The 12544-nt window shown below is 46.8% G+C and overlaps 1 protein-coding gene across 3 annotated transcripts in view; it reads left to right on the top strand.

Annotated features, from left to right (window-relative positions):
* The window catches only part of AMOTL1 (angiomotin like 1), a 119577-nt gene extending 107295 nt beyond the window's left edge, over positions 1-12282 (top strand). For all 3 annotated transcript variants that reach the window (XM_016158703.2, XM_016158706.2, XM_036220356.1), the window contains 4 exons: positions 1913-2038; positions 2685-2911; positions 5140-5403; positions 6348-12282. In XM_016158703.2, coding sequence (XP_016014189.2) covers positions 1913-2038; positions 2685-2911; positions 5140-5403; positions 6348-6454 — 724 coding nt within the window. In that variant the 3' untranslated portion in view covers positions 6455-12282. The remainder of the gene's footprint in view (positions 1-1912; positions 2039-2684; positions 2912-5139; positions 5404-6347) is intronic.
* The last annotated feature ends 262 nt before the right edge of the window (positions 12283-12544 follow it).

The raw sequence follows: 12544 nt of genomic DNA, 5'->3' as shown, positions 1-12544 counted from the left end.
TTTTCAAAGAAAATTTCTGTAATTTCAGGATCGATTTTCTGTTGATAGAGAAAAAAGGAAAATAAAAAATTTTTGAGAAAGATCAAAATTCTGAGCTCTCGTCTAGATGCTAAATGGCCGTATATGAATTGATAGAAGTGATTATTTCCGGCCATTAGTTTTGTGTCTTTTCGGCCGTTGGTGCACACTTCACATTTATAAGCAATGACTTTCAAATAGAGAATTATTTTTGTATACCAACTGATTTTGCCATCTTGGTTCATTTTGGCACCGTGGATCAGAATTTTAAGAGGTTGGGCCTTTTTTTCTGGTTTTGAAACTTCGGGCACATTTCGAAGCAATGTAATATTTTTTCAGAGTCTTGTGTGTTTACCTTCTAAGTTGTTTTCATCTAATTGTGCCTGCTGTCCTTACTTGGCAGTATAAACGTGGATTTTTAAATTTATTTATGGCTCCGAGTGAATTCTCCAGAAGTAAATCTGTTGAAAATGTTTCTCCAGCCACTAATTCCTGAATTAATGATTTTTGAACACCATAGGGTGAATTTATAGTTTTGTCATCATGTTTAAAGCATTTTGCTTGTTTTTTACATTATTTGGCTGTATTATTTATTTTCAGCCATAATCTGCACTAGGCCGCATTCTCTCGTGTGACCACTTTATTGGTTTATTTTATCTACGTGCATTTTTGCCAAGGGCTTCATTAAAACACAGGAAACTTCGGGAGTGTAGAGTGGTGGTTAGGGACGTGAACGTTGGAGTCATAAATATCCAAATTTGAATCTGTTTCCACCTTAACTAACTGGGTGTTCTTTCAAAGTCACCTAACTCATTTGTTCATCTGCAAAATGACAATAATAATACCTACTGCACAAGTTTCTGTGAGAACTAAATGAGATACTGTGTATAACATGCTTTATTTTACCCAGTCCCCAGCGTGAAGGAGATGCTCGTTCATTGGTAGCTATTGTTAAAAGAGATGAAAGAAGAGGCTCGTTTTTTCTGTTTTTGAGTGTTCTAGGAAAGAGCTGTAAGATTTTAAATGTGATTGTAGCATGGGAATATGAAGTTAAAGAGATGCAGACTGTTCGGCCAGATTATTTCCTATTAATTTACTGTCCACCGATCGGAGACATTGAGCTTTTCAGTCTAAGATATACTTAGATCACTTAAATGGCGCGGTTCTCTTATTTTTACCAATCATCATTAATTAGGACTGATTAAATTGCAAAAACCAGTGGCAGGAATAGTTTTCTTTGTCCAGATGTTTTCAGTCAGATATGCTTCCAGCTCCCTCTGTCTGTCCTTCCCTCACTCTGCCCCCTGGACTGGACTTTGCAAGGACATGGTGTGTGTCTTCATCTCTGTGTCCTGCTACCCAGTTTGGCTGGCACATTGAGTGGACCTAAATCCTCAGCAGGGCCCCCTAAAACAAGAAGTGAAGGAGATTTCAGCTTGAGCCTCTCTGTTCAAGAGAGCTGGTGTCAAGTATTTACTAAGTCTCCATTTTACTATAAAATATTGAAATAGCTACTATGCAGGTAAGAAACAGAAACAAAACCTTAGCTCTGAATGAGAAAAGCAGAAAGGATAAGTAGGTATGAAAGCATAGAGACATAACAAATGTGATAATAGTATCCTTACGCCAGTGGGTATACTGTATCCATGTTCATAGCATGCCACAGAGCTTGATATACAATGTAGTGAGTAGAAAGGGCAGGGAATTTTTATTTTGGATTGTATTTTGTTTCCTTTAGATACGGTCTCAATTCTATCAAGTCAAGGGAGAGAATGGGCCAGGACTTAGAGGGAAAGTGGCCGAAGGAGTATATGGGGAGGCATTTTTAGTGTGATGCCCTCGCATGCCTCCCATGAGCATTTGCATCATTCTCTCGTGTGTCCTGTGTTGCCAGGGACACCACGATCATCAACCACTCGAGGAATGGCAGCTACGGCGAGAGCTCGCTGGAGGCCCACATCTGGCAGGAGGAGGAGGAGGTGGTGCAGGCCACCAGGAGGTGCCAGGACATGGAGTACACGTAAGGGACAGCCGTGTGCGTGGCTGTGCGGACAGGCTCCACTCCATTCACTCACCTCAAGGCCCCAGTGACCAACCTTTCGTGTTCACACTCCAGACCCTTCCTGTTTTGAACAGTTGATAGGCTCAGCAAGTTATTGTCCAAGTTGTGGAAAGAACTCAAGTGTTCTCTGATTCTCATTTTTGGCTATCAGGGAGAAAAATTATCCTCTCCCAGAAAAGCATCTTTTAATTTTTTTTTTTTTTGCAGAAAATGAGGAAATTGATTTTAGTGGAAAGCCTACCCTGTGTGAGGCTTCAGAGTTACTGTGCTTCCTGCTGCTCTCCTGCCCCCACAGCCAGCCGGGGATCCTAGACCCTCTGAGCTGAGCATGCCATGGTCCACGGGTCCCTGCTGGGAGTCCACAACTATATGTCCTCAGGTTCCCAGGAAGTCCTCAGAGGCCAGAGAAGGTCTTCCCTTTTGATTTACTACAAAAGATTCATCTTACACAATTGGCAGATTGGAAATGTTTGAAGACTTAACTGCACTTAACTCTTCATCCTGAAATATAAATCAAGTGCCTGGGGCAGCCTGAGAGAAACATTTCAAGTTTGCTAGCCAGGTGACTCCTGATTATGATTGTTTCATTTCGTTTGTTACACAGCATTAAGAACCTCCACGCCAAAATCATAGAGAAGGATGCCATGATCAAGGTCCTCCAGCAGCGGTCCCGTAAAGATGCCGGGAAGACAGACTCCTCGAGCCTGCGGCCCGCCCGCTCCGTCCCGTCCATTGCCGCGGCCACTGGCACACACTCCCGCCAGACCTCTCTCACCAGCAGCCAGTTAGCCGAGGAGAAGAAGGAAGAGAGGACCTGGAAGGGGAGCATAGGTGAGCCCCGTGCCTCCTTCAAAGTCGGGGTCAGGAAAGCGAGAGCTACACAGACATTAAGAGTCGGTGTCGTCTGGTGGAAAGGGTCCTGACGCTTTTGAGGTATCTGGCTCTGCCACTCATGGGACACAGAAATGTCACTGAATATCTCCAAGTCTCTGTGAAATGGAGAGGGTAATCAATCATACTTTGGTTGTGGAAGTTAAATGAGATGTGTGGAAGCAAAGGCCATACCGCCAGAGTAGCTATTAGCCATGGATTGACCCACAGAATTATCATTATTGTTGGAAGTCGAAATGACCCTTTACAACATAAATGTTCTGATGCGAAAAGCCCAGTTGGGTCTCTGAACTTGTCTCTGTCCCAGACCAGTTATAAGACTGCTCCACCTCTGCTGTGCCTGGAAAACCAGGGCAGCATCTGCCTCGTTATCACATGGGGCCGTGGTGAGGGCAAAATGAGATACCGAGGAGAAAGCACTTTGGAAGAAGTACGCTTGAGCATGAGAGGTTGGTGGTGGTGGTTTTCCTATTATTTTTGCACAGGCAGAATTTTGAGGAGAATTCCGCAGATGTGGTCTTCGCCACGAATGGGCTTCCTGGGGTGAGGGCCAGCCAGCCGATGGGGCTAGCCGAGTCCGGAGAGGGGGCAGGCAGCACTCCCGGACACACGTCCTTCCCTCTCTTCCCCTACACTCTGGCAACTCCAGGGGTCTGGCCCTCCTTTGATGCATTTCCCCGGTCAGCGGTCAGCGTGTGTTTTGTTTATCTGTGGAGCCGAGAGCCAGTTTTTGTCAGCACAGAACCCCAGAGGAGCCTGGCCGCTTTGTGCCAAATGGGATGAAAGCTTCCAGCATGAACCTGAGTGGAGGGGATCAAAGGCGCCCAGCCAGAATCCCTGTTTGAAGTTCCTCCATGGGTTGCTTCAGGAGCCCCTGCCCTCTAAGAAAATGGACTTCAAAGGGGACGTGTGTGGACAGCAGCTGGGATCATCAAAGACCCTCCCAAGGACACTTAGCTCACCACCCCAGTTGGAGAGCCTGGGAGGCGACACTCAGACAGGCCTGATAAAGGAGTCTGAAATGCGCTCGGGCTCATCCATGACATCTAGCCAGGCAGGCTTTTCTCTGGGGTCTATGCTGGTATCTATCCCCTCGCGTTTGGCACCTCTACGCCAGGCCCGGGAGCCTGAGGACCTGGTTTGCAGGAAGAAATGTTGTGTTCTGCACATTGTCATTGTGATTGTTATCCACATGTCACAGAAACAGAGAGGGGCTCTCTGAGGGGCCAGGCAGAGACACACATTCACGGGCCACTGCATGGTTCCCAAAATGTTTCCATAGTTAGTTTCTTGCCTGACGGGCTCTGAGGAAGTAGAGGTGACAGTGTATACCTTCGTGGTGGCTCAGGGGCTCCCAGGTGAGATGACCGGCTAGTGATTTAGTTTCACTTCCTCCATCTCTGCAGGAAGACATTGAGGAAAAGGGACAGCACTGTCCATCATGACTCCCTTTCCCTAACCAGCACGCCCTCCCCTCCAACAGCCTGTCTACTCGAGGTGGAGAAGAAGAACCCAGCTGGCTTCCTGCTTCTTGAGGCCAGGGTTCTCGGCTGCAGGGGTCTCTTTTGAGAAGTAGTGTGCATAACTCATTGGTGCCTGACCCGGAAGTTTGCTTGTTTTTGAGCCCGGGCCTGCAGGAGACTCTCCAGTACTAATGCGGGGTGGAATCATGGGCCGTTCAGAAACAGAGTAGGCCCGTGGGACCACATCTGGGACCTGGAAGCATCCAGTTTTTCATTAGCACACAGCCACTGCTCAGGGCCAGCCCTCCAAGGCCATGTTAGGTAAAGCAAGCATTGTCTCTAGAAAGCCTTGCAGAAACGCCCCCACCCCTTGACACTGGCTATTGGGCACCTCTTACCACCCTGAGAATAATTTTATCCTACTATTTATCATATTAGATTATAACCAATTTACTTGAAAACTTTTCTTCCCCTCAAAAATAAAGGAGGGGACTAGGTCTTTTTTTTTTTTTTTAATTTCTTCAGTGGCTGTCGTTTTATCAGGCACATAATAAGTGCTTAGGAAAGCGTTTGGTGAATGAATGAATCAATCAATGAATGACTTAAATGATCTTCGGTCAAGAAGGGAAAGATCTTTAAGACCAGAGTGTTTCGTTTGTTTTATTTTAAAGAATGGCATTGAGAAAGCTGTTTTTCTGCCCTCAGGGCTGCTGCTGGGGAAGGAGCACCATGAACACGCTTCCACCCCCGTGCTGCCCACCCCACCTGCTGCAGCACTGTCCTCGACAGGGACCAGCAGCGCCCACGCGAAGACAGGCAGCAAGGACAGCAGCACCCAGACGGACAAGAGCACTGAACTCTTCTGGCCCAACATGGCCTCTCTGCCCAACCGCGGGAGGCTGAGCGCAACCCCTTCTAACAGCCCGGTCCTGAAACACCCAGCCACCAAGGGGACTGCAGAGAAGCTGGGTAAGAGGTTCCCACCTCCTTTTACACTGTGGGGTAACTGTAGGGCTCTCCGGCCTGAGAGAGGAAGCCTCTTGTCAAGCAGGGCAGGGATCAGGGGCCCTCATCAGCTCTCACTTTATGGTATGTTGGTTTATTTTTTTAATGATTATGCTTACCCTAATGCTTTTAGGCCACGTGGGCTCTTATGGGAATAAAACATGTGTAGACACTCCTAATTCATTACCATTTAAAGGAGTACGCAACCGGAGCATGCCTGTGAACGTATGCTCTTTACCTGGCCCGGCCCAGAAGGGGCGGAAATAGGTACTCTGAAGGATGTTGTGGAGCTGGCGCCAGGTGCATCAGAGGCATTAAGTACATAGATGGGCCTTCGAGGTGCTTGCTGCTCGGCAACGGTTTGGGGTCGAGCACCTCCAGACCAAAGGAGAGGGCAGAGGAGGGGAACTTCTGGCATGGCACTCAGACCAGCACTGATGAGTTGCTTTAAAACAACTCTAGAGGTCAGTGTGGGAGGGGCGAGCTTTCAATGAGCCCAGAAGCATCTAGGGGAAGAGTGCACTTGACCTTTTCAGGGGATGAGTCTTAGTTATGGGCACAACCTTCTTCAGAAGCTCTTCTGAGGAAGTAGGGTCCTAAGTTAACAATTTTCTCCAAGAGGGCTCTTTATTTACATCCTACAAAAATAGACAAGTATACAGCATTGTTGGGGTTATTTGTTTGTTTGTTTGTTTGTTTTTTAGAGATTTAATTTCTGGAATGAACTTTTCCAAGGCAGGCAGGGGAAGTAAAGTACCTGGCTCCACCATGGGCTGGGTTGTGTGGCCTTCCCTACATATACCAATGGTCAGTAGTGGTACTTGACATAGTTTTATTTTAGAGAGAGCTGATAAGACCCATGACCCTCTTGAGAAACGGGCTGCCAATGTTACCCTTCTGTTTGGCAGAGAACTCTTCTGGCCATGGGAAGTCACCTGACCACAAAGGCCGAGTCAGCAGCTTGCTCCACAAGCCTGAGTTCCCTGACGGGGAGATGATGGAAGTTCTCATTTAATGCTGGCATCCCTGTGGAATTTCGCAACGGGACATGGACAAATGAGGAACATGTCAAAGAGGGAGAAGAAAGATCGAGAAGGTTGTGGCTGGAAAATCAAGAATGATTTGAACTGATAAAGATTTCAGATTAATAAGAACACTTTTTATATATGTTTAAAAAAAAAAAACAGGAGACCTACATGAGTGAAGATGAGGAGAAGGTTATGGATTTTTATTGCATATGGTGGAAGAGAGATGATGCATGTAGGTTTGGAAACAAAGAAGAAATAGGAAATGGAATTTTTCATTGTACAGAAAATGTATCTCATGGGGAGGGTCCATGTACACCCATTCTCTGATTATAAACCAGATAAACCTGAACGTGGATTTTCCTTGGAGTATCCCCATTTCCCTTGCCTCTTAGCATCTTTTGTTTAAGAAGAACCTCCTAGAATCTTGGAGAGCCCATCCGGGCAGAATGTAATATCCTGTGCCATCCATGGGGTGTCCTGTGAAGGTCCGAGAAGAAATGACCAGGGGCAACAGCCAATTTAAAACGCGGTCCTCATCCAGTTCCCTGCTTGGTTTTGGGTTTGAGGAGATTTTGGGGCCTCCTAGCTTCTGTGGACTCAGCAGTATTTTCTAAACAGGGCGAGGGCATTATGATCTTGGCGCCCATCCTCCCTAACTTCTCTGACTTCATTTCTGTCTCTGCTTCATTTTCTTTAACTCTACTCCTTTTTTCCTTCATTTTTTTTTCCTTTTAAATTAAGATATGGCAGGGTAGGTCTGGGATTTATCAGAGCAGTATCTGAACTGTCACCATTCCTGCTGTGTTTAATAGTGACCAGTGGGACAAAACCATAGGCTGGTTCCTGACTGATTCTTCCATCTTTGGGTAGTTGGGCTGCAACTATTAATTCTGTTCTGACTTTGACAAGGCAGAAGGTCCGTGGTCAGTATGACACTTGCATGAAGATCATAGCCCTGGCTTTATCCTCTCATGCACGGAGCTTGGTATTTCCACCCTGTTTCTCCGCTAGGGTCAGACCTTCAGGACTGCACTCCAGAAAACGAATGACACTTGGCTTGATGGCATCCAGAACCTCACCAGACACCTTGTATACTTCCTAGTGTTTGTGACTCAGGAGCACATTCCCCACCCTCCCCACGCCTCGCTGTTGACGAGCACACAGGTTCCCGTGACTGTCAGCTCGTGTGTTAACATGTCTATTTTCCTCGGTTTTCCTCTGTCATGAGCTTGCTTTGTGACCTTACAGGCCAGTTTATATACAGTGTGGTCAGATTTTCGTAGGTTTCAGTTTGGGGCAAGTTGTTCAAAGTAAGACGGAAATACCATGTTAAAGAGCCCGGAGTGAGTGAGGAGTGGGCCCCTTTATCCCTGTGTGTGACAGTTCACACCTAACTCCTGAAACACAGCTTTCTTTAAAAATCTAGGAGGTGCTGGATCAGAACAGAGGAGAAGCCGACCAGGCCATCAGATGTTCTTGCAGGGCCCTGATGTTTTTTTCCTTCCAGGCCGGGTGGATGCATGTCATTCCAGGTCACCTTCCTCGTGCTTAATTAAAGGGGGAGTTGGGGGGGAGTCCTAGGTCTGAGACTTTCGAGTCCCACCCAAATGAAACCCTGAAGACAATACTGCTCAGGAAATCTTGCTTGGGTAGTTTATTTGACGTTGGTCTTTGGAGTTTAAGTTGGGTGGAGTTACAGCCTCCCCAGACTGAAGACATAGAAGGATGGCAGAGATGGCAGCTAGAGAGGGGGAGGGGGGAAACCAATGGCTTTGCCCAGAGGGGCCTCAGAGCTGTCCAGCTGGACAGAGTAAGCAGGAACTGACTTCCCGGGCTCTGCTCTACGGTGGGCACTGAACTTTGTGCCTCATGCTTGTCAGCTTTCAGTTCCAGGTTAAGTGTCACTGAGTATTGTGAAGCCTGGGAAACTGGAGCAGCTCCAGTTTCCTGAATGCCTGTGGGTGTGGGGGAGAGCACGGAGGTTCCATTAGTGAGGAAAGGGTTGATATGGACGCTGGTGTGGATGGTGCGGAGGGTCCCATCCCAGTCTCTGTTCCCATCACTTTTTATGGGTGATGAGAGTCAATAGATGGCAGCTAGCTCTCAAGGACATCTGACCCCTGCTTAATGTTGAGGATGTACCAAGAAGAAAAGAAAGCGTCTAGAGATAAGAGGGCAAGTCACCTCTGCCAGCCCCCGCCCCACGCCGCCCCTTCCCCTGCTTATGTCTGGGCTACCCCAAACTTGGGTTGTCTTCCCTAGAACTGGGTGAGAGAGAGCCACTGTCTGGTTTTGCCCAGACCTCGTCTTCAGCATACCTCGCTGGCTCGCTCCAGCAACAGGCTGGCACACACTCTCCTCGGTCCCCTGAACTGCCAGGCATAGTGTCAGAATCCAAGCACAGGCATCACCATGTTTCAGTTGTGCTGTGGTCTTTGTCAGTCTTTTTTCTTCTAACCTGCTATGACTTCCATAAGAAAAAGGTTATACAGCTTTAAAAAGTCTTCTTTATGGAAATGTCAAGCCAGGGCCCCTGATAGTTTTCATCTTCATAGCTTTCTTAAAACCTTGCTTGCATGTAGGAGAGAGGGATGGCCAAGGCTGAGTACCCACTGTGCGTTCCGAGTGGTTTACAATGTATTACCTCATTTAATTTTCAGAAAGAGAATGCTAGCTCGTTTTTCAGTGCTGACTGTATGTGAGCACTGTAGTAAGTACCTTTTAATGAGTCCTCAAGCCACCTAGAAGCAGGGGCAAGTTTATCATCCTTATTTCATAGGAGGAAACGGGCTCAGGGGAGTTAAGTCCCCTCCCAAAGCCTCGCAGCCAAGAGGAGCTGGGATCTGAACCATGGGTTTAGAGATGAGCTGGGCCTTTGTCAAAGGCTGGACTGCCTCCGACACAGTAATAACAACTGTCTCTTGGTGTCACGCCTTGGCCCGCTCTTTCCCCAGCTCTGATGTGTGCACACATGCGCACACACACACAGCTGCCCCAGTCTTGGGAACTAAGAAATAGGACTAAAGCCCAGAACTCCTAGATTTGTTCATAAACACCAGGCATAGATGGAGAGCTCTGTGTTCCATGAAAAGCAGGGCTACAAAATCCATTTAAAGAAATACTTGCACATTGTCCAGAGGCCTGGACTTCTGCAGAATGTCCCAATGGTGTCTTAATTATGGAATTTGCAGGTCCTATCTCAGTGCGAAGGGTAAAGGGTGTAGCTTTGTGTGAAGACGTGCCAGAGTGATTCTGCTTCCTCTTAGAATGTGTCGTCTGGCAGCTTCTGCATGCTGTCCAGGGTTTATTATGTAGACTAGGTGGTATTGCTGGATTCTGGCAACTAATTTCAGAGCATATACAGGACCTTTCCTTAGCATTTTCTTTTCTCAGCCTTTCTTCTGCTTCCCAGAGATTGGTAGCTCGTGATGGCATTGAGTCCACCCTGCTCCAGGAGGCACACTGGACAGGGCTCCGACTGGAGGGCGGAGAGTGATGGGCCTTTTTCCTTCAGTCCTGCCAGGCTTGCTCATTGGAGCGCATGAGAATTTGACTGCACAGGGCTCAGGTTGGATATCGAGATAGTTGCTCCACAAGAGTTCTGAACTTGGAACAGAGAATTCATTGGTTCTGTTGTTCAGGGGAGAGGCTGTCAGGATGCCCCCTGCGGAGCAGCTGGTCCTGTTTCTTCTCTCCTGGGTTTGCCCTCAGCCACCTGTATCCTCATGATACAGTGGCTGAAGCGCCTTTATGCTCAGTGCTGGTGGAATGAGAAGTTCTCCCTATCCAGCAGCTTCTGAGTCTAGAGACTGACATGAACACAGATGTCGTTTGAGACTGGGTTCCCATGAGGAGTGAAGAATAGGTTAGGGGTTTAAAAGGCTTTGAAGCAGAGAGCGCACACTTACACGCGGGGAGCTATGCTGGACTTAGAGGTTTGTTTTCCAAAACCAAAGTCCTGCTACCTGTCTGCGCTGGAGCCGGTGGAGTGTGTGTCTATGCTCTGAATGACCTTGCCTCCTAAACAAAGGACTGTGGTCATGGTAAGCGGGAGCCCGTGAACATCCTTAAATGGTAATGGCCTTAGGTACCAGAGAGCATCTAGCCCACAGTTAGCTTCTTCACGTCCCCAAACCTGAAGCAGCCATGGCATGTGCTTTATAAATGTTGGGTTTCTTTTCTTTTTTCTTGTTAATTATTCACTGCATTGAAACTGTCTTCGTTCAGTGTGAGGATTGTTTAATGGGTTTGCCTCTGATGTGTGGCTCCATGAGAGATGGGCAGAGTAATTAAGAAGTTACCGGAAGCTGATCAGTTGGGAGCATGTAAAGGTCAGCATTTCCGTAAATGGATTTCTTCTGGAACTAATGAGCAATTTTTTTCTCTTCCTCTTAAGTAATATACCCTTCTCTCATTTAGTAATTTAATGGTATATAAAGATGTGTGTCTATGTATGTGCATATATGTGAGGTGTGACTATAAGGCTGTGTGTCGAGTTTCCTTTCTTAATATCAAGAAGATCTACGTATTTCATCTCACCCCATCTTCCTTAAAAGGTGACCCTTTGAGAGACTGTATTGATCACTGAAGTGCTACCCAAATAGAAACTTTTTGCAAATGCCTCTGTTGGAATGGCCTCTGGGGTCTAGTAGTTTCCTTTGATTATTCTTAGAGATGAGAAATCTTCATCCTTTGAGGATGGAATTAAATTTGGAAATAACCCAAGTCATTCACTCAGTTGGATAAGTAAAGATGTGTGATTAAAGTGAGTCACACCATTTTAGCTTTTTTAAAAAACAACAACAACAACAACAACCACCCTAAGATGTTCCTTGGAATGAGTCTTTGAACTCCTAGAGCCTCTCGAAGAGACTGTTTCGAAGGAGGACATTCGTCACTAGTACATGTAACTTCTAGTGAATTTGTTTTTAAAAATCTGTTCTCTTGCCATGCCTTGTATGTGTTCACATCTCTGCGCACACACAGATGTAGGTGCATATTCATTAGTATAAAACTCCAGTAGGCACCCTGTAAAGCCATGTTATATTTAGTGCATGTTATTGTCATGTTATGCTCTGACTGAGGTGTTTATCATGAGACTTTGCTTCTTTACGGAATTAAAATATTGTTCTCAATATAATGAAGTACATATACAGCATTTTCTTGTATCAGCTCCTGAAGTTTTGACGCCCAGTGGTGTGTTTACATGTGCTTTTGCCTAGGATTCTATTCACTTATAGATACCTGTAAGTATTTATTACAAAATAGAATAGAAGCAAATTTATATCCACAGTGGTTTTCTTTGAATTAAGGAGTTTCTCCCTTCTGCGGAGGGACGACAGCGGAACCTCCTTCTCAATGAGGCACGTGCAGAACGTGTGGAATTCTGTGAAACAAGGGTGGCACCTGCATCCACCTCCGCCAAAGCTAGGACAGCCCGCATGTCCCTGCTGCCCGCACCTGCCCCGTGTGTGTCGCTGTGCTTTGTGGCAGCGAGCTGCATGCTCTCCCGTGGACTTGGGTAACATTTCGGCATCTTCATCCTGCTGGTCTGTATTGAAGGGGGGTGTACAGAGCTGCACAGCCGGGTGGGTCTGCATAGAGAGTGGGGGGAGTCCAAGAACGTGGCATGTCCCCCACAGCAACTGTCGACACTGTTGGTCATCCAAAGATTTTCCTATTCTTTGCTGCTTAAACTTGTGCCTTAATATTGTATATAATAAATGGATAATAGCTCTTCTTTCCCTTATGCTTGCTCTTTTCATTCCCAAAGAACGTATGTACTGGGCACTCAATAAATGTTTGTTGAAATTCATTTCATTGTATGGCTCGGAGGCACCCCCACTTGCCGTTTTTCTTCCCGGGGCATCCGGTGCCCCCCTCGTGGGCCTCGCTCACACCAACACATGCTCTTGATTCCAAGACGGAAATGAGTCATGCAGGCCATCGGAGCTTGCCGTCTACCCACTCCTGGCTCCTCCAGACAAATAAGGCGAAAGGAAATGCGAGGAGGCTGGGCCCAGGGAGACAGTGTCCCTTTGATCTCATCTGCGTGTCCTCTTTTGTGGTTGCTGGGT

Source organism: Rousettus aegyptiacus, unplaced genomic scaffold (assembly GCF_014176215.1).
Source record: "Rousettus aegyptiacus isolate mRouAeg1 unplaced genomic scaffold, mRouAeg1.p scaffold_m13_p_5, whole genome shotgun sequence".
NCBI lineage: Eukaryota > Metazoa > Chordata > Mammalia > Chiroptera > Pteropodidae > Rousettus > Rousettus aegyptiacus.
The sequence above is the reverse complement of the archived record's forward strand: the minus strand, read 5'-3'. Positions and strand labels throughout refer to the sequence as shown.